We start from the raw sequence: 21,829 nt of genomic DNA on the forward strand, positions 1-21,829 counted from the left end.
GGTCTTGCCTGGCCCAGAGAGTAAGGTCTCCTTTCCAATACTGGTCCTCAGGAAATCATAGCCAGTGGCCCTTGCTGTTCACCCTTACATTCTGATGGGTAGATTCTCACCACAGAAACTATGTCCTGTGGTCATGACAGTCAAAGCCTACTTGGCTTCAGCTCCATAGGCCCATGTCATGAAGCTGTGCGGAGTCACCTTCCTGTGGCTCAGGATTTCCCAGCTAGTAAAGGTTCACTTTGGTCTTGACCTGACTCCCTCCCCGACTGAGACCAAACAGGAGCCTCCCTGAAAAGGCTTCAAAGGCAGAAGGTATAGAGGTCTGCTCCTAGTGTGGGTCCTGCCCCTTGACAGTGCACATAGCCCCTAGAAGCCTGGTTTCTAGCTCTGGGTTTTGGTTTGTCTGCATAGCCTCAGGCAGTCTTTGAAGGTTGCAGCTGTCCACCCTTCCTTATGTCCAGGTCCCAACTCCTCAGTCCTAACCAAGGGGCCAGCTGGGCTCTGGCATGTTCCAGAATTCCACTCTCAGACTACTCCCCCACCCTATCCCAAGCCCTTTGTTCCTGCCCAGGATGCACCTGTGTGGCCTCTGGCCCCCATTGTTTGCTCTAGGGCCAGCTGAGCCACATCAGGGAACGAGGCACGCCAAGACTAGGACCATGGACCTAGTGGGCATTGGGCCAAGTCCCCCAAGAACCTCAGGCTACCCCAAGTGTTCAATTTTCTTCCTGTGAGCAAGAGGCTTAAGTTCACCCTCAGAGGGACACCCTGAAAAAGCCAAATAATGCCAGAGGAAGCAGTCAAGTCCAAAGTACTGCTGGTTACTAGGGGCTGTGTGCACAAGTCCAAAGCATGGTAGACAGGAGGGCAATCCCTCCAACCTATAACCTTATGGGACAATACTCCATCCTACACCCACTTCTTACCACTGGGGTGAGAGTAGCCAGTAATCAACCTTGGAGCTGATCTGGTGTGGTACTGTAGACAGGAAAACAGTGGAGGTGTGTGCAGCTTCCTTGCTTGGCTCTAAGGTACAATGTGACAGCACTCTGCAGCTCCTTACACTAGGGTTTGCCATTTATCACCCCCAAGGATGGCCCTAAGCTTCCCCATACCCCAGGTCCTGAGACCTAGTAGGCCTCCCTCCCATTAGAAGATGGCTGGAGGTGGGATCCTGCAGAGGTCAGAACAGTTCCAGCATATCCAAATGTTGGGGTCCACCTTGAGGACCCTGGGGTCCAGCTCACGCAAGAACCGCATGCAGAGCGCACCTGCTTACAGCCATCCGAGATCTTGTTCTTCCTCTTCTTAGGACTCAGCTCCCACATTGCAGAGACCCCGTTGCCCCTCTTCACACACAGGGCATAGCAGGCATACTCCAGGAACTTCTGTGACAAAGACCAGTCCTCCCAGGCTAAGCCATGTACTTCTGATCCACCCTCATGCCAATTCATCCCCTAGAAGTGTGGCTCCCTCTCCTCTATCCCCAAATGGTCTCCTCAGAAATCCAACTTCCACCAGAATAATCACAGCAATCTGGGACTCCACCCTCACATGGTAGCCTGGCATTGAGACCATTCACATCTGACCACTTCCCACTGGAGGGATACAAACAATAAAACTGTCTTCCCCCCTCCCTGAGACTTTGGAAAGTACTAACCCTGTCAATATAGGGTAAGAGCTGGCTACTGGGTGCCTTGACTCCCAGAAGCTATAGGTCCAGGGATCTGGGGAACTTGCTAGTTACCCTTTCTTCCCAGGAACCTATTTTCCTTTACTGCTGCCTCTCACAGAAGCATTGAACACCCTCCCCAACCCTTAATCAAGGTACAGGCAACAATGGGCCTATGATAAAGAAAGCTGTATCACTGTGGGACTCCTGACAGATAAACTAGGTTACACAGGAGCCCCTTGGGGTCAGCATATGACATGCTGGGCAGGGTTGAGGAAAACCCTTCTTTGAAGGGGCCTATGCTGTCTCAGGGACCGACCAGGGAGTCACAGGCAGGGTCAGCACTCCTCCCACCATGCAGCAAGTTCTGTCTTGCTTAGGACACAAGTCCAGTGGTCTTCAGTGATACTGAGGAAGAGCTGGAGTGCCCTTGGCCAGCCTCTGCCGTGAGTAAAGAATTCAGCACAGGCTCTTTACTTCTGGCTTGTAGGCACTCTGAGAACACATTTAAGCTCAGGCCAGCAGGAGACTTGGCCTCCCTGAGACCCCAAGTCCTGGAGAGTAGCAGGCCCAGGCAGTTCACTGTGGATGCCCAGAGTGCAGGTGGTAAGCCCACAGATAGTTTCCTGCACACAATATGTGCAAAGTTGAAAGACAGCATTGTCTACCCTGATCACACTGGATTTGAAAACCTGCACACAAGAAGTACCAGTGAGTGGGGGTATGACTAAGAGGCACAGTACTTGTATCTCATATATGAGAGCCTGCTGTTTGAGCCCCAGCACTAAACAAAAGGATGCATGGTGGAAAGTTATTTATATAGCTGCCTCTAGGTAGAAATCTCCACCCCCTGTAATTTCATACACCCTGAAATCCACCTCTAAGAACTTAACACTTAATAAAAGAAAACAATAAAAATCTTTGGGACGTCCTGATCAAATGTGTGGGCCCTGCTGGAGGCTTCACTCATGCAGGGACTCTGCTGTGGGAAAAGCTGGCTCTAGTTACCATGTGCTTTCAGGACAGGCTGGAACCTCTGGACGCATTTTCTCCTCCCTCTGTCCAGACCTACGGGGCCCACACGGCAGGGCTTGTGCTACAGCCGGTGAACCTGAGGCAGGTGCACCTTTGCTTTCCACTCCAATTCCACAGGAGGGTAGAGAGCTCTGATTTGTGTAAGGTCAGAGGGACATCAGAGGGGAAACCCGGAAATCAAAGCATGACAATGGAATACATTCAAGAGTATTTACTAGAACAAAACGACAAAGTATCATTCATCAGCAGAAGCCCATGACTGACAACAGTACAAAGGTAACTGGCCCTTTTGTTGTGAAGCTTGTGCTTTAGGAAAGAGGCGAGCTTACACCTTGGAGATTCCCAGGAAGCAGCCCTAGAATGAGAGAACCTCCAAATATTACCTTTTTGGGGGACAGGGTCGCACATGCCAGGGCTGGCATCAAACTCACCGTGTAATCAACAGTAACACTAAACTCATGATCCTCCTGCCTCCATTTCCCAAGTACTAGAATTACAGGTATGCACCACACTCAGTGTATATGGTGGTGGGGATTAACCCAGGGTCTCGTGCATTGTAGACAGTTACTCTAACAACTCCCCAATACTACTTTTAATAGTACATGGCCATCTACAAGCATGCCCAACAATGTTCTTTAAGGGGCTGTTAGAGAAGGCCAAAAGCCTTCTGGAGACAGCTGTAGACTTGTGAACCCACACACAAAGGTGGGCAGTCTGGCCCTGGCTGTGATGGACACCCAGTCTCTCTCTCTCTCTCTCTGTGTGTGTGTGTGTGTGTGTGTGTTCACACACGAGGGGGGGTCTCCTCTAGCCTACCATCTGACCCTGCTAACGGCTCCAGGCCTATCCCAGGCCCCCAGATTGCAGAACAGAAATGTTATCTCTATATGAACATACTCCTTCAGTAGCAGCCGACTTACTCCAAATCCTTTCAGGAAACTCTAGCAACTTCTATGCTGGCATGAGGCTCATATAGCCAGCAAGGGACAGAAGCTGTGAACTGCAAGCCCAGGAAAGTCTCTTTAACAAGACAACCCCGTTTCATGATAATAAATACAATCTGGCCTCAGATCAAACACCTTGGTGCACAGTGGACAGGCCTCAGTGAAGGCAAATACAGCAGAGGCTGGAAGCTCAGAGAAATTCAGTGGAGACTCATTTGGAAACAGTGATTCTCATCTAATAGTCACTCCGACAGGAGTTCATCAGCAGAACAAGAGCAGGAACAGAATTGGGCCAAGGAGGACCACAGAGGCACTGGGACAGAATAATAGCGGTCTTCTGGAACATTCTGCAGCATGAGCTGCCAGATTTGGACATTTAAGCAGGGTGGGTGGGTGGGACTGGCCATCTGATGGTAACACATACAGACACAGCCCACTTCCTAATAACTACTTTCAAACTGCTTCCTTCTCTAGGTTCCATAGATACAACAGGTTTCCAGTCTATAGCGTTATGCTTGAATACAGAACCTCACTCAGTCCTGGGAGACATTCCCACCATCTTGTTAGTGAGGCTGTGACCCCACTTCTATTGATGGCCAGTCTTCTGCATGGTGTCTTGCAGGTGGCTAACAAGTGTATCCCAGAAGCAACAAGTCTTGACATTGTTCAAACAACAGCTACTGTGTCAGGCACATGAAATAGGGGCTTCCTATTCTTGAAAAGGGGCTGCTAAATTCCAGCCAGAAATCAACAGAACGGAGTAAGGCCTTGGCTCGTGATGTAGGCCCCACAGCCCAGGCCCAGCATGGAGCCACCTGTCCTAGAGTCCCCATCAACATGCAGGATACTCATGCAGGTGTAGGCTCAGCTGTCCCGGTGCAGGGCTAAGGCACTGTCTTAACTCCTGCCCTGGAGGGGCAGCCATCAGTGTGACTTGAATCTCTGGCTCCCTACAGCACGTCCTCTTTTCCCTACTGCACGAATCCTCACTCTCACCATGCTAATGCCCACTTTATGTGTTTCACTTCTATGCTTACTAAAACAAATTAACTTTGGTACTAACAGAACAGGAGCTATTTCACCAATATTGCTTATGATAGTTATAAAAAAACTTTGACGAAGAGAACTCCTTGTGACCAGTCTTTTCTCTGGTGCTACAGGCAAGTGGCTGAGCACCTACTGAGCGTGCCACCTGCTTCTTGCTGCTGACAAAAATCTGCTTGGTGTCAGTGTAGACTCAACTAGCTGTGGGCCGACAAGCTGGGTTTTAACACTCCTAAATTAACTGCAGTGGTTAGTTCAGTCCTCTCACATGAAGGGGTACTGACCCTCTTCTCTGACACACTCCTAGAACCCAGGCCCACATGAAGGAACTCAGGCCAGCTCTGTCCCAGCTTTGGGAATCACGTGGGTGACAGTCAAGAAGTTCAATGGCTAAAGCTTTCGCTAACCCATGGATCCCACAACTTAATCCTATGTCCCAAGATGAGCCGGGCACAAGCCTTGTCTTTTTTTTACACTCCGGGGCACGGATGGAGCTGGATGGTCTCTGGAAGTAAGCTGGCAGTGTGCTGTACTTCTGATCCCGAGGACGGCCACTGGTCTGCAGTTCCAGTTCCAATGCAGAGGCCTAGAGCTGGGCACACTCCCTGCAGGGAGGCCCAGAGTCGCTGAAAGCTTTAGGGGTTCTAGCTAATGGTGTTGCTGTCACTTGGTGACTGCAGAGGTCCCTAGCTGGTAGCAGCCGCTCCCGTGTGCTCAGGTTTCAAAGTACTTGTAGATGGCTGTGACATACAGCATTACACTCTGCCAGTCTGGCCGTTCAGTGCGCGCCATTTCATTGATGTCCTATGGAGAAGGAGCACAATTAGGACTCATTCCCTTCCCAGGCCATCCCAATGGGTTTTAGTCCCAGTAAGCAGCAGACAGCATTCAGTCTAAGGCGTACTGCCTTTCAGAGGACAGGTCTCCAGTACATGCTCTACCTCCAACGGCCCCTGTGATCATCTCCTTCCTGAGTACCGGAATCATCATTCCAAGTCACACTCATGTGCCACTAGGGTTTCCTCTCTACCCCAGCCACAGCTTATCAATTGGAAACTCCCCCCAGATTTTCTAGGTTCTTTCTAGGCTGTTCTTTGGAGACACTTTAGGGCTCATAGCATCACAGTGTGTCACAAGTTATTAATGACTTTCTTCTTTGGCTGCCTTCTGCAGAGTACTAGTGACCAGTGCTGTGGAAATAGAGGGGCTCCTGTCCCCAGGGTCTCAGCACCTGTCACAATGGCCTGCAGTGCTAAAGAGCAGGGCCAGGCAGTCTGAAAGGACTATTCCACAGTCGAAAAACCCAGAAATGTCACTGAGCCTATGGGATGAAAAGGGCTGCCCTGAGCAAGTTAAGACAGGAAACAAGTCATTTGGCTTGTGAACAAATCTTGACTATAAGATTCTTTACTAGGCTAAGACACCGACCCACTTTTTATGTGCGACAACAGTTTGTACATGGCCTGCCATGCCCTACAATAACTGTGCCCATCTCTTCCTACCCAGCTGGATAAAAGCCTAAGCAAGCACGCTTCTATGAGTTTCGAAGTCACACTATAGGTGAACAGTGCCATAGAATAACTATTAATGTAGATATTCTTCCTGGCCTATGCAGTTGCTACAAGTCAAGGTAATGGGTACCTATTGCTAAGGAGACAGACCTGGAGACCTGCAGGTATCCTAGGATCCTTTCTTTTGTACATATCCCTAAGCAGGAACAGGTCTGGGCACTGTCACTGTTAACTCATGTGGAGCAAGTCCCTCTAGGTGCAGAAGCATCCCTTTGCATGTAGATGTGGTAGGCTTGCAGAGGACAGCAAGAGTTGACAGACGTGTGTCTGTGTGAGCTCTAAGAGCGGCCCATCCCACAACTTGTGTTATGTCTCATGAGCAGCATTTTCGGCACCTTCTCAGGCCCCTGTGAGGAAATGAGCAGTGCTGTCAACTCCCAGGTATCTTCTGGGTTCAAGCTGCTCTTGGCCCTCACCCTCTAGACCAGTGGTTCTCACCCTCCTAATGCTGTGACACTTAGATACAGTTCCTCACACTGTGGTGACCTCAACCATAAAATTTTTTTTATTGTGAAGTCATAACTGTTATTTTGTTACAGTTATAAACCATAATGTAAATATCTGTGCTTTCCAGTGGTCTTAGGCGACCCCAGTAAACTGCTCCAGACCAACAATGGGCACACAACACAGCCCTGTGGCATCCTCCCCACCCCTGCCCGAACCTAAAGATTCTGCTAAGGAACAGACAATCATGAAGAACAGTCCCACGTGCAGGCTGCTGGGACTGTGGTCAAGAGCTACCTATTCCTTTAGATACTTCCTCAAGAGAAGCATTTTGTGCAGCATCTAAGATCCTGCGAGTGTTCACATCCTCAGCCCATCTACCTGTGACCACTCTTCCTCAGCACTGCCAGCAACTACTCAGTTGGGGGCTTACCAGGGTGGATTTGATTCCAACACTTTCAGCTGCCTGGAATGCCAGGGTGAAGTTCCTTTTCTGTAAAAGGATCATGTCAGTGGGGTGAGTAACCAACAGAAGATCATGCAGGACAGACACTAACCCTCAGGGCCTTGGCTCTCCTCTGCAACCAGCTCTACCCACCTCTCTTTTTAGATTTTATTTATTTATTTTATGTATGTGAGTACACTGCAGCTGTCTTCAGGCACAGCAGAAGATGACATCGGATACCATTACAGATGGCTGTGAGCCACCATGTGGTTGCTGGGATTGAACTCAGGACCTCTGGAAGAGCAGTCAGTGCTCTTAACCTCTGAGCCATCTCTCCAGCCCTACTTTTTTTTCCCCTCCTCACTCAAAAAGTTGTATTCTAGCAAAAGGGCTGAAGGTAACTTAAGACAGACCCCAAAAGCTAGCAGCAGACCTATACAAAAACCATTCTCCCCTGTGGAATCTCCAAGGGTTTTCTACAGGGCTTGGGCTGCCATAATAGAAAGCAGGGCGGGGGGACCTGAAGAACCTTTAGAGTGGGATATCTTGAACCATAGCTTGGACTACAAGACCACTCATTTCTGAGGTCCATGCTGTAGAAGAGGCTGTGAACAGAAGTGCTGGTGCTGAGGTGATAGGAGGTTAGCCCAGGCTAGCTGGCACTTCCCTGACCATTCATGTCACTATTATCTTTTTTTGGGACTTCTTAAAGTCCTTGATCCTAAATGTTGTCAACCAAAGAGAGCCAACTACTCCCACTAGGAATGCTGTTATGTGGGCAATGGGCAGACCAGGGACTGGCTGGCTGAAGTGTAAACAAAGAATCCAGGGGAATGAGCCAGGACAGGCTATTGTGAGGCACGGCTGGAATGAGGGACCCACTAACAGGCACCATCCCTGATTTGGCTCACCTTATCTTGGCTGTTCAGTTCTTGATATGGTATATGGGCTGGGAGATACGTATGAAGCAATGCGCAGAAAGCCAGCCCATCGTTCCAGCTGCTGCTGAAGTTTGTGATGTCAATATTCTGAAAGAAAAGGAACAAAAAAGGATGAAGTGCAATCTTTCTGAGTATGACCTCTCAGTTCTCAAGACGGCGGCAGGACACAGATACATAACCCCCCCAACCCCATCACGGGACCTCACTCTAGAGGAACCAGAGCATGCTACTGGCCATGTCTAGTACTTACCCTGTGACCATCACTAGGTCTTTTATGGATGGCCCTTCCCACCCATCTACGTATCAGCTACAGACCTGTGTTCCTGCCTAGTAAAGCCTGGCCTGACACATAATCTATGAGCTGCTTTACACGTGGAAGGCCTCTTCAAGCCCTCCAAGCTCCCAGCTGCTGTGGTAACAATACAGATGTGAATAACCAGTGCGGTTCCTCTTGTTTATTAAAGCATTTTAAAGGTCTTCATGCTAGGCAATGTGGCATACACTTGTAATCCTGGTATTCAAGGAAGACTGAGTTCAAAGCCACTTTAAGACTGTGACAAATACCAGCAACACTATGGAGACTGACTCTCCTATCTGCCTCCAAGCTGTGTAAGGAGTTCCAGAGATTTGGCTTTGGTGAAAGTCTACACGAGAGTGTGTTTTTGATAACACTGCTGCCTTTCACCAATAAGGAACCCCTCGCTCATGCACCTCTAAGGAACTCTAATAAACTCCCTGGTCCACTTAAAGGAAAGGGTATTAGAAACGACATTTCCACCCTTCTAGCCACTGTGCATCTCAGAGGTCTGCATACACACGAGAAAACACGGTCTGCACAGGGACTGACATGTACACCAATGGTGTAAAGCACCCCAAAGTCATCAGGCCTTGGCACAACTTTATGAAGAGTCCCCAACACTTCATATCACGTTTCACATCTCAGTTTATTGTATGCCACCTTAAACTGCATGAAGAGTCAGCCTTCTGAGGCAACAAAGTCCAATTTCACTATGTAAGGCAAACCACCCACCTTCTGAGAACTGTCCACAAATGAGAGGTCCTGGAGCAACAACTCCATAGCTACATGGAGCTACAGATTCACAGCTGGCAAAGCACTTTAAAAGGACAGATACTAAAAACAATGCGACCAAGCCTTGAGCTGAGAGGCTGTCCCCATGCTGGTCAGTGTCTAACAGAGTGACATGATCCCTTCATGGAGCAACACGGGGTCAAGCTCTCATCAGCCACACCACCAAGGGCATTGTCTTGCCCCTGACCGTGTGTACAGAATACTGCTCTCAGGCAGCAGCTTTACCAAGCACACTTTGCTAAGTGCAGAGGCTCTAACAGCAATGGGTAACCTGACCACCCGTTGTTTCCCACTTCTCCAGCTCACTTCAGCCGTTATAAACTTATTGGAGAGGGATGGCAACCTAACCCGACTTGGAAGGATGGGTGGCATAAGCTGGTGGTGGCCAAAGTGCTGCACCTGAACAGCAACTGAAGGGTGCTCCCAACCAGTATGAACAGCAACTGAAGGGTGCTCCCAACCCGTGTTTACTGGTATCTTTCTTCCCCAAATGCCTGGGTCTGATTAGAAGCTTCTGTCTTGATACCATACTAACCATCTTCATGTTCTGGCCATTTTCCCCTTCCCCTCCCCACAATCTCTTCTCTGCCTAATAGCTACTATCCCCAAGAGGTTTCTGATGATACTCTAATCACCTTGAAATAAATGGCGTGTGACAGTTGCCAACAGAAGACACCTCCCCTCCTAGACATAGATGTACACAATGTGCAGGCGTACACTCATGTGAAGTTGTCTGTCTCTTTTCTCATCTGAATCTTAGCAAGCAGCCATCTAAGGAGGGCAGCTCCATCTGAGGAAAACTGGGACCTAGGAGATGAAACACTAACCCAGGGTTCTCTGCAGCAGAAGAGATCACAGGGACTGGAACCTTTGTCTGAAATACTACAAAGAAGCATCCAAGTCTTGCTCATCTGGACTCTTCTATTGCTATCATTTTTTTTTTTTTTGCAGCACTGGGAGGGGTCCCACAAATGCTAGGACATACTCTGCTACTGGGCAGCTCACCCTGGAGCAGTCTTGAGAGTTAGTCCTCACTGCTGGGCAGCTTGCCTATATGGGAAGACAAAGAATGGGCCAGGCCTGATGGTATACAAGGTCCAGTATAAGACGAAAATGAAAGGTCTTTTGTTTACAGAATGCTAAGGAGAAAAGTCCACTAATGGGACTAAAATGAAAAGAAAAAGAAAAGAAACCCCATTCCATGCTTCCAGGACTTGCGTCCAAGTGACTGAAGCAGAAGCTGAGTCCCAGGCCCTCATACTGACAACAGGGCAGGAAGTGTCTTAGTGACAGCAGAGTTCTGTGCTTGCAGACCAGTGGCAGGATCTCACTTGAGGTCACTGAGAAAGACACGGCGGTCCTCGCAGGGTAGTGGACTTGTGGACGTGCCTAGCTTCACTGCGCCTCACAGCAGAAGCTCTTACATCCCAGCTGCCTGGCTAAGACTGGCTTCCTCTAGACAAACCCCACCCTGCTGAGGGAAAACCTGCCGGTGCCTCTTTACCCTGTTCCCTCAAAACAGACACAGGATATGGCTCCTGGATGGACCAGGGGTCCTAGGGTTCCAGGTGAGAGGTGCTTCTGATAGCTGATGACATTTCAGATCAAAATAAAGCTCAAACGTAGACAAGCTGGCTGTGTCTTGAGTTCCGATTCCCCCCACGCCATCCCACCCCTAGTGGCTAGAGGTGAGCTATTTAGAGGTAAGGTGGTGGTGACTAAGGACTAGGAGCCCATTAAGCAGTGAACCCAAGGAACCAGCTTAGTCTCTGCTCCCACAACACTCAGTGGGAAGGCTTAGACACAGTGGTGCGCCTTAGAAAGTAGAGAAAGCCCCACAAGCCTGAGGGAGCAGGTCTACTGCCCCCAACCACACTATCATTGTTTGTAATGGTCAGGGCTGAAAGTCTTGCTACAAAGGTCTGCAAACACTAGGCTGGTTTGCAAAGGGAAAAAACAGCTCAGTGCTAAAAACGGAAGAGGAAAAGCCCCCACCCACGTGTTCACATGTGAAGCTCTTCACACCATGGTTACTATAGTCCAGTGATACCATGACAAGATTGGTAAGCAGCTTGGAGAAGAAACACTACTGAATAATAAAAAGCCATACCAAGTAACCAGACAGCTTTTCCCTTCATCACCCAGGTCCAACGCCTCCCCACCCCCACCTGGGAGATGCTATCACCTCTTCCCAAAGCAGGACTGAGAGTAGGCTCGAGGTTGGTGGGATAGGTGGGAAATCCTGGGCCTTTACCACGTTCTTGCCACCAGAACTACCCTCTCACTACTTCCCTCACAGTTTGGATGACCGAGTACAGCAGGCACAGTCTGATGTCCTGTCTCTGTAAGTATAAAGCTGAACATACCCTCTCAGGTCAACAGCAAAGCCAGCCAGACTTGTCTGGGGACTGCTGCTCTATATAGTCCTGTTATTTCACCTGCCCACGGTGGTCAAATGAAATGGCAACCTGCAGTTCTCTTGGCAACTGGTTGGTGTGAACTTAAACTGTTTGTGACTCAGAAAAACCCAACTCAACACCACTGTGTGAAGCGTGTCGATGAGGGGCCAGGCCTCACGTTTCCTGACCACGTAACTGATAGCGGCTGCCCAGGCTTCAGTAAAGTAGATATATGCCAGTCCACTCTGATGATGGACTGCTAAGCTGTTAGGAGACACCTGAAGAGTCTGAGTGGTCTATTCAGTACTAAGAAGCAGGTACAATCTATCACCATTTGTCTCAAAACAGCAAGGCAAGTATGGCCTCCTTAAGTGGATCTGTTTTCTGCAGGCCTAAAATAAGGCTTTATGAGCTTATCACAGAAACATTAAGGAAGAGAAAGACACAAAGTGAATGGACAGGGAAAGGGGAACAAGTCTGGAAGGAATTGTGTGTGGGAGGAGCAGGATTATGATCAAAACACACTGGATGAAAGTCTCAAAGAACTAAGCAAACAGAAAGTAAAGCGGACTTGAGAACCTGAGGAGACAGAGATGACCTCAGGTCATCTGCACACAGTGAGCCAGCACCTGGGCCTGAACCTGCCAGATGACAGGAGGGGAGGGGCTGTGGATGCAGTCATTCGTTCTGAGGACCATTTGTCATTTGATGGATGCTCACCTAAGGCCAGGCTCTTGAGTCAGGCCTTGGCACTCAGGTGGTTGACAGGTAAAGGAGAAGCCCACATGTGGCCCTGACATGGTGAAGTGTCGTTAAATGGACTCTGAAGAGCCAATGGGAGCTGTCAGGCTGGGCTGTGTTAGGGGCTGCTGACTGTAGAGGTCTGTGGCAGCAGAAAAAGGAATTAGGCTATAGATGGACCTGGTAATAGGTTAAATACATGAAGGTAAGTGATGTGGTGCCAAGGTTAGCCCTTAGCTTCTCTTGGCAAAACCAAACACCTGTAGTGACCTTCACAGAAGCAGAACTCCCTGGAAACGGGGCTTAAGCATACAGGGAGGTACATTTTGGGTGTTAACATTAAGGTACTTTTAAAAAAGACAGAGGGGGCTTAGAGGCACTGATACGTGGGTACAGGGGTCGTGGGGCATAATTCAGTGGCTGAGTAAGACTATTGGTGTTTCCAGTGGAATTCCCCAGGAGACATAGTGAGGCAGCAAGAGGAAAGGAGACCCTGGAGCTCTCCAAAGCAATGGTCATGCTGACAAAAAAAGCATTCATGGGGCATGAAGAGGACCAAAGAACTGAAGAGGAACTTGTTCACAGAGGAAGACAGTGTTCAAGAGATAAGGGCTGTGGTGCAGCTGGTGGTAGGAACTTTCCTATCATTGCATGAGGGCCTGGGTGTAATCCCCAGCACCACGTAAATGAATGGAAATGCACAGCTGAGAAGAGAGGCGAGCGATTCAGTAGTGCTGCTCTGAGGCCAAGGGGACGGAAAACCTGTGCATTTACAGTGAGAACGGCCACTCGTGGGGTGAGCACAGCAGAGGCTACTTACTACCCTGTAATAGTGCAGCTAGGCACTTTCTCACAAAGATCTACAGTGACGTTTCTAGAAGATTAGGCAAATCCTAATCTTCCTGGGCTGTCACCAGCGATGTGTCTATACTGTAGAATAAGGAAGGGTTATAGGCTGAGGATGTACTTCCCAGTCCCTACAGGACAGCCGATGTGCTGGCCAGACAATCCCGTGTATGTGGAGGTAGGTCTGAAGACAACTTGCTAGAGCTGGCTCTCTCACCCTGTGAATCCCAAGGATCAGAATTAGGTCACCAGGCTTGGCAGCAAATACTTCTACCAACTGAACAATCTCATCATCCCCAAAGATAAAATAACTCTTTAAAAAAAAAAAAAAAAGGACTATCTTAAAGAAACTACAACAGGAAGCAGCAGAGGTTGGGCAGGGCGGCACACGCCTGCATTAGAGCCTTCTAAGGCAGAAGCAGGAAGATGTTTGGTGTGAGGCTAGCCTGGGCAACAGTGCGCACAAGCTAAGAGGAGCTCAGAAGCACACCAGTAGTTATAGTTCCAGCTTTTGTTCTGAATCCACACTGTGCACTTAGTTTTCCCATCACTTTTGGGCTTTTCAACCTGGCAGACCAGTTAGTTCTGCGTCTGGAGTTTGTGATGTGTATGAACACAGGACTTCATGAAAGGCCCAATCAGAACTCACCTGTGATGACACAGGAAGCTGAGGCAGAAGGAACCAAAAAAGGCCAGCCTGGGCTACACAGTGAGACTGTCTTTAAAAAGCCACACACAGTTTCATCCAGGAAATGTCATGTCTACAATACGAGTAGAAAATACATTTTCCTTGGTTACTCGTGACATCAACTGTGACACTCACCTTGAAGGGCCTGCAGCAGAGAAGCCCAGTCCCCTGCCCCTTTACTTTTCTAGGGGATGAGCCTAGGGAAGGCCTGTCAGTAGCCTTCAGATAGGCCTGTCTTCTTCTTTAAATGCACTGGAAGTTTAGGGGTACGATGTGAAAGTCAAGACATGCGTACATGTATCTATATATTTAAAATGCTACAAAATACTGAAAAGCGAGGACTAGGGGATGGCTCAGTTAGTACAGTGCTTGCCATCTGAGCATGAGGGCGTATGTTAAGGTCCTAGCACCCACACACTACCGGGGGCAGTGCCACGTGTCTGCAATCCCAGCACTGGGGAGACAGAGAGAGAATGATCCCTGAGGCTTGCTAACCAGGCAGGCAGTTTAGCCTAACTGTTGAACTCCAGGTTCAGTGAAAGACCATGTTTCACAAAAGAAAAAAAAAAAAAAAAAGTGGAAAGCAACTGGAGAAGATACCTGGCACAGACTTCTGGTTTCTATATGCACATGCACACAGGTACAAATAAATAGGCAGGCAGACACACACACACAAATCTGAAATTGTTTGAATTTGTCTAAAATTTAATTAAGGACCATAGAGTACACCACATGTTCTTTAAACAGCTACTAAAGGTCTAATCTATTTAAGGAAATGCCATTTTACGGGCATCTGGCAAAAAGCCAGAGGGCATGATTCATCTTTCATCGTCTACTTCCGTATGCCCTTGGCTACGGTAATCAGAATCTGCAGACCACACGAGGTACAGCCACCTTCATTAAAACCAGTTTGGTGACGTAAAGTGAAAAACAAAACAAAATAAAAAATAAACAAAACCCCCAAACTACATTAGGACCAGGAATGACTTACTGGAGGTGACTACCTTCACGCTAGAGGTAGGGCCTGTAAATTGGTTTGGGGCCTCGGTATGATATGCTAGGGGTGTAGTTTATTTAAAAAAAAAAAAAAGTGAAAATAACCTCTTTTAATCCCTCCCAGAAGCGCTGAAGAAGGCCCCGGGGAGAGAGGTGGAAGTCCTGTACCACTATGCCCTTTCCTTCCTGAAACTGAGACAGGCTGTTGTAAGGCAGGGGAAGAAGAGTCAAGTCCAGATGTTGGGACCTGCTGTCACAGTTGGAACACAAACTACCCCACAGGCTTGTTGTTAACAGCTGCTTCCCAGGTAGTGGCACTATTTGTGGAGGTAGGACCTGCCTCTGGAGGAAGGAGGACCGTTGGCATCTTATCCCTGGCTCCTAATATTCTGTGACTCCTCATCACCTGGAGTGAACAGCCCTCTACTACACAGTCCAGCGACCTGATGTTCTGCTCACACTCATGGGGCTAAACAGCTAAGAAAGCATGAGCAAAAGTAAGTCTTTCCTCCGGAAGCAGAGCTGCTGAGCCTCCAGTGAGACCCTCCATCCTCACTGCATTCCGAAATCATCTGCCGAGGCCTTCCTCTCCCTGCCTCAACCCTAAAGTTGTTGATCCAACTGTTTAGAGAAAGTCAGGACATTGTTTTCTTTAAACCTCTCCTTTAGGTGAAGTGAGGGAGATCCAAGACTGGGTAGAAAGTCCGTTGGACAGGACTGTCCAGAACACGCACTATAAGTTCTCGGGGATGGCCACAGGGACATACCCAGCCCAGCCTAGAAGCTGGGAAATCAGGGAACACAATTAAGAACTTCTGTGTAAAGAGGTTTTATGTCAATGAGCTTGTGCCTGCTGGACTGAGAGGGACAGCGATGGAAAATAATGTAACATAATGAGCAGCAATGGCACCCCAGAAGATGGACACTCCTCTGTACCACGAAGCTTCTTGGCTGAGTTTCTGCCAGGCGTGGCTGGGACCCAGAGCTGCCCTCCAGATATACCCACTAGTTCACAACAAGAGACAGGAGCGCTGGCGGTGGTGAGAAGAATATACAACATGAATACACAGTTCCTCTTATATAAACCCCCACAAAAAAGAAGGGATTTATTGACTGAGAGACTTTTTAAAAGGTCATGCTATCCAAATATAATGTGGAACCTTATTTGCACCTTAATTTAAGCAAGTCGACAGCACAGTCTAAGCTACACTGAGACTGAACGGCAGCACTGGCTTTAGTCCTCCAGGTGGTGAAGGGGTAGGAAGATCCTATGCAGATGACATAGGGAAGGAGTACACAAGGAAGTTTCATTCCCATCACAAACACTCGCATTCTGATCTAGAAAGAAAACCTACCTACCTGCCTGCCCAAATGTAAATGGACAGGAACTGTATCATGTTTAGTGGTTAACAAACACACTTATAACAAGCGTTCGATACCACTAACTGTTCTGAAAACACAACGTGGAGCTACCACAGGTGCCACTTCACACTCACTAAGATGGCCACTAAAGACAGCAATGGAAAATAAGCTAGGGGTACAGTTCAGTGCTAAGCTATGCTTACATGTGCAAAGCCCTAGGTTCCATTTCCACCACCAAAACCCAAAGAATGACACCGAAGCTACTGAGGAGGAGCCTCACAAGTCTTCAGCAGGCCACCATGGCCACCAAGTGACCAGCAATTGTACTCATGTGGCTCACAAGAACTGAACACAGATATTCATTCACATAAACAACTGTACAGCAACAGTCACAGACGCATTCCACAAAGAGGAACACTCCACACATCCACCAGTGGAGAAATAAAATGCAGTCTTTCTGTGCAATAGAACATCGGTCAGTCATAGGGAGGAATGGTGTACTGACACATTACAACATGAATGAATCTTGAAACTAAGTAAAACAAAAAGTGCATTAGTGGTTGCCAGGTGCTGGAAGAGGGGAAAGGAGAGTGACAACTTCCTTTGTGGAAGATGCCCACTGGCAGCTGATGGAAAGTTCTGGAGCTAGGTAGTGGTGTTCCATGTACAGCCCTGCAAAGATTATTAACACCACTGGATTATATGTATTTTAAATGGGTAGAAGGTACATTTTATCAAGTATGTTTTTACCACAACTATTTTTAATCCAGCAGATAGTCTGCAGTGCTTTCTACCCAGCATCTCCACATGCTAGGTAGAGCAAGTAAGTTCTTTTGGAGTAGTTACTAAAAGATCACACAGCTAGAATGTACTTGATTCTTGAAAGACATTTATGGGAACGTATTATGGCCCAGCCTTACAAAATTACTTCGTAAAAACAGAACAGCACTATGGGGTAAATGTCAGTCACAATGGCTTTCTTCACGACTAGGAGACTGAGTACCCCTAGTACCTACAAAGAAACTGGCATTTCATCCCCACGGACAGCTTCTTCAAACCAATACTGAGATCCTATCCCCGAAGTGGTTCAAAGCTCAAAGAATGCCACTAGGACATGGCCTCAAATATATTGAATCATCACAAAAAAATAGGAGGTATGTTGGCGTTCTAACTCCTTTTCAGTCAAATTAACCTATTTTGAGGGGATAGTTCAGTGCAGGCTTAGGGCAAAGCCAGTTCAGGGCAAATGTCACTATAAGAAATAAGGCTTTTGCTTCCCACCAACATTTCTAACAGGGAGTAACTTTTTAATGGAAGAGCACGGAGACTGGTCATGTCTGTTCCTGAGAGCTCAGGAGAGTACAGCTAGAAAAGGCCATGTGCCTGGCCAAAGCTGGTGGTTGGGTTGCTGTCCATTAATGAAGTTGTAAGCAGTTTTGTCAGCAGCTTAAGAATTAGTTTTGTCTTTCCTAATTAACATTTCTACAAATTTAATATTGCTACAGACTTAGTTTTGTCTGGTCAGGTTATTACCAAGATAAAATTCTGACTTCCAAGGGCTCTCACAGAGACCCTCGAACATCTGCCCTGGAGCGTATTCTGGGATGGGCTCGGCAAAACAATACGAGAGGGAGATGACGTGGGGGTCATTCCCTACCTCAAACTCCTAAGAGAACAGGCATGTTTGAGGGAAGAAAATTTAGGATTCCAAAACACCTCTGTTGGCCTTTGTCACTATATTCTTGCAAGGGGGAATTCGAGGGGGCGTGCGGGGGGTGTGTGTCATCAATTTTGTGTTAAGGGTCTGAATGTATGGGGTGTGAACTCTGGTGAGGCATCTTATGCAATCAACACAAAAACCTTGTTCAAATACAGTCTTCAAGAAGATTCTTCGATTCATGCTAGAACTCTGGTTAAGAGACACAGCTCTTTAGCGGCTAACTACTCTATTTTAAATCAAGAAAAGTCATATGGATTTGAAAACACCTCTTCAGAGTGTTACTGAAAAGGGCAAGTGAGGTCAGAGCATCCCAAGTTCCAGCCTGCTGTGGGCCTCAATGTTGGCTCCACTCTGTACTAGCTAGAAGAGCTCACACACATGGTTTTCATTCTCATGAGTAAGCCTCACCTTTCTCACAAGAAGAAAACTGTAACCACGGATGAGGATCAACAGGACAGCTAGTAAAGTATGCAGATCCTCTTGTTAGAGCTGGCCACACCATGCCTTCTCTTGCCTTTCCTGCTCTTGCCCACAAGACAGTGTTGATTCAACAAAAACATAAAACAGATATAAAACACTGCTTCCCTATCCTCAGGAGAGACCTCTGGGTACCAAAAGACAGCCACAATGCTTTCCAATTTCTCTTCTCTAGCCATGCCCAGAGATGAAGAAAACCTCTATCATGGGCCCTCAATGTATACATTCTAGAGAATTGCACTTACATAACTTTGCTTTCCAAAGTGACTCTTCAAAGGTGGGCTTCATCCTACCTAAGCACTTAAGCAGAAAATCTGATGGTTTCCTAGTGTTGGCCATGGTTTGCTGAATATTACACAGAGTGAAAAAAACATCAAGGGAAGTACAAATTCAGAAACAAAGTCCAGAGCATCTGAAAGCATAAATAGGGTGAGTTTCTTCCCAAGCCCGCAGCACACTGCTACTTTGATACACAAGATCTGCACCACTGCACTGATGGTGAACCCTCTGTACACCCAGGACAAACCACTTCTCTCTTGGAACTCCCATTTCAGGAAGGTTACCTGTTTGCCTCACCCCCTCACACTGAGCTGGCACAGGAGACTTGGAAGGGCCACTGATCTCTCCTGCCATGGCTCCTTTAGTTCTGGAATGTAGGGGCTGCATTTAGGCTGACATGGCATACCCAGGCCATCCAAGTGCAGATGTCCTTGATGTGAAATGCCTGTGGTCTCACAGGAGCTCAGAAAGGGAAGAGATGCTCTGTGTAGCATGCTCACCTTATGATGAACCTCTTCTGTTGCTTACAGCAGAAACAAAGCTGTTTTCTTAAACCTGTGAGTATGTCACTCTATACACCGAGTCGTTCTGCCAGAAGGAAATGGCTTGCTCCTGCTAAGCCCCGAACTCCACAATTCACTTTCCTTTAATACAACAGATTGTTAAGAGAAAGCACAGGAGACTTCACTCTGGTCAGATACTACAGACACTGTTCTGATGGACAGAGATGCTCAGGCCTGAGAGGAGAACAGTACTACCGCAGCTGCCCTATGTGTGACACTTTATCCCTGACTTCATACTGTTTCTGATTTTATTTTGCAAATGAGTCCATTACCAGTTTTCCTTGCTATTTTCCTGGTATATAACACAGGACACACCAAGATATAAAGCAGTAGAGACCTTAAGGGAAACACAAAGGCAACAAATACCAGATGTTGATGTCAGTCAAAAATGTTTGTAATGATACATCTGAGTCATTAAAAAACAGTTAAATGATGCCCAGGAAAAGGCATAATTCCAAAAGGCTTGGAAATAATAGTTTTAGAAATAATTTGAGAGTGCCCGAGGACAAAGGTCACGCTCTACGTTACAAGCTGTTCCTGTTTGTATTTAATTACCTCTCTGGCCGTCTATAGTAAGTGGTAAGTACATAGTTCATGGTTTAGAACAGAAACAGGAAAAAAGTTCTTCACAATCTGAGAAGCTTAAAGGAGCTAGTGCCACAGAGACAGCCCCAGAAAGCACCCCACGTGGAGGCATAACCCCAATGTCTCACTGTCACTTGGCATCAAGACCCAGAGCAACCCCTTGTCCCAGCTCACTCAGCAAGGTCACGGCCTGTTTTCTGTGGAGATGAAAGCTCTGTGCACGGTGACAGGAGAGACTCAAACCTATTGTCTACAGTCTGCTTCCTTTCCCCACAATCTGTTTTGTCCTCCATCCTTTCTAGAGCCGCCATTACCAATCCTGGTGAGACATCCTCATCTTGGGGAAGGTGTGTGCTCTTTGCTTTGCTGTTTCTGATATTATGGGCATCCTGTATAAATCAGTGTAACCATACACTCTGTCCTTACGATGTTTTAAAAAATTTTTTTTCACACACAATCCTCCCCAACTTAAGAGCCTCATTGTTTCCCTATACTGTTTCCCTTAATTCATGTCTTAAACCATATACAGAGATGAACTCAGACCTAAATGTATAAACTTTCCAGAAAAAAAAAGTTGAAATCTCCGGTTAATCAAACACTTATATATTATACCAAAGCATCCATAAAATATTTTCCATAAAAATAATGCTATTAAAATAAAAATTGATCCTTCATAAGATGTTAAAGTAGAAACAAGTCATACAAAGTGAGAAATGTTTGAAAGCCAGGGACTTCATATGAAGGACTTGAACTCAATATTTACAGAAATCCTAATCAACAGACAATGTAAAATAACAAATTAAGCAAAAGAACTATAAAGTTCACCAGATAAAATACATAGTAACAAGAGAACACACTACAAAAACTACAGCATAAGGAAACTCCACACTTCTGAAGGCCTCAGCTGCCCAGCATCTTGTGAAGATAAGAAGTAACCAGAACCCTCATAACACTTGTAGAAAAGGAAAGTGAGACAGCCCCTCCCACAGACAAAATGGCAGCTTCTTAAGCTGCCTCTCCTCCCCTCAGACCCCTCTCTACAAGTGCACTTAGATATGCAGACAATGCTCCAGTCACTCCACAAACCCATATATGCAAACCTGAACTTCTATGGTGATAGCATAAGAAGCCAAGAGAGCAAAGCCCCAGGCTTTCCTGTCTTAAAAGATCCCAAGTTGAGTATGGAGGTATATGCCTGTGACCTTAAGTGTGTGTGTGTGTGTGTACACGTGCACACTTGTGTGATAGGCAAGATTTCTTGAGTCTATCTCTGAAGGAGGAGAAAGAGAAAGAGAAGGGAGGAGGAAGGAAGAAGGGAGGAGGAAGAAAGGAAGGAAGAAGGGAAACAGGAGAGAGGAGAAGAGAGGAGAGGAGGGGAGGGGAAGGGAGGAGGGGAGGAGGGGAGGAGGGGTAGGGGAGGAGGGAGGTAGGGGAGAATCCAAGCCAGATATAGTGGTTGCATGTCTGTAACCTGGAGTTTAGGAGGCAGACACAGGAGACTGATGGCAAGCTGCAACCTGGGGCATGGACCTCATAAAATTTGACCATTGGACTCCCTGATCTCAGACTCTTGTCTCAGATCTAAAAGAAATACTTTTGTTTGTTTACAAATGGTACTTTGTTTATCTATGATACTTTGTAAGAGCAGCTAAGCTAAGCTATCATACATACATGAAGGTGCCTAGTTTTACTTACAGAAAGCAGTAATTGGAAATAACCCAAATGCTTGTTAGATGATGAAGAGACACCTATAACATGGACTGCTACTCAGCAGAGAGAAAAATGTACAACAGAACTGATCTCCAAACTGATGCTATGCGAAAGAGGCATTTCCCAGTCTGCAAATCATTCTGGCTTCCATCAAACTGTAAAATGTACCAATGATGCACAATGACCACAGACGGCCTGACACGGAGGGCTGAGGTGGGGACACACAGTGCACAAGGACCTTCATGTACTAATGTGTCTAACACCCGTGGTTTCAGTC

General features: G+C 47.2%; 1 protein-coding gene across 1 annotated transcript in view; it reads right to left on the minus strand.

Moving 5' to 3' along the window:
* Positions 1 to 2,903: 2,903 nt before the first annotated feature.
* The window catches only part of SPECC1L (sperm antigen with calponin homology and coiled-coil domains 1 like), a 103,432-nt gene continuing 84,506 nt past the window's right edge, over positions 2,904 to 21,829 (minus strand). The window contains exons 14-16 of the mRNA XM_080937610.1: positions 8,067 to 8,183; positions 7,144 to 7,203; positions 2,904 to 5,499 (exon numbers count right to left, since the gene is read on the minus strand). Coding sequence (XP_080793736.1) covers positions 5,410 to 5,499; positions 7,144 to 7,203; positions 8,067 to 8,183 — 267 coding nt within the window. The 3' untranslated portion in view covers positions 2,904 to 5,409. The remainder of the gene's footprint in view (positions 5,500 to 7,143; positions 7,204 to 8,066; positions 8,184 to 21,829) is intronic.

The sequence above is a fragment of the Micromys minutus genome, assembly GCF_963924665.1.
Source record: "Micromys minutus genome assembly, chromosome: 25".
In the NCBI taxonomy this organism is placed as follows: Eukaryota; Metazoa; Chordata; class Mammalia; order Rodentia; family Muridae; genus Micromys; species Micromys minutus.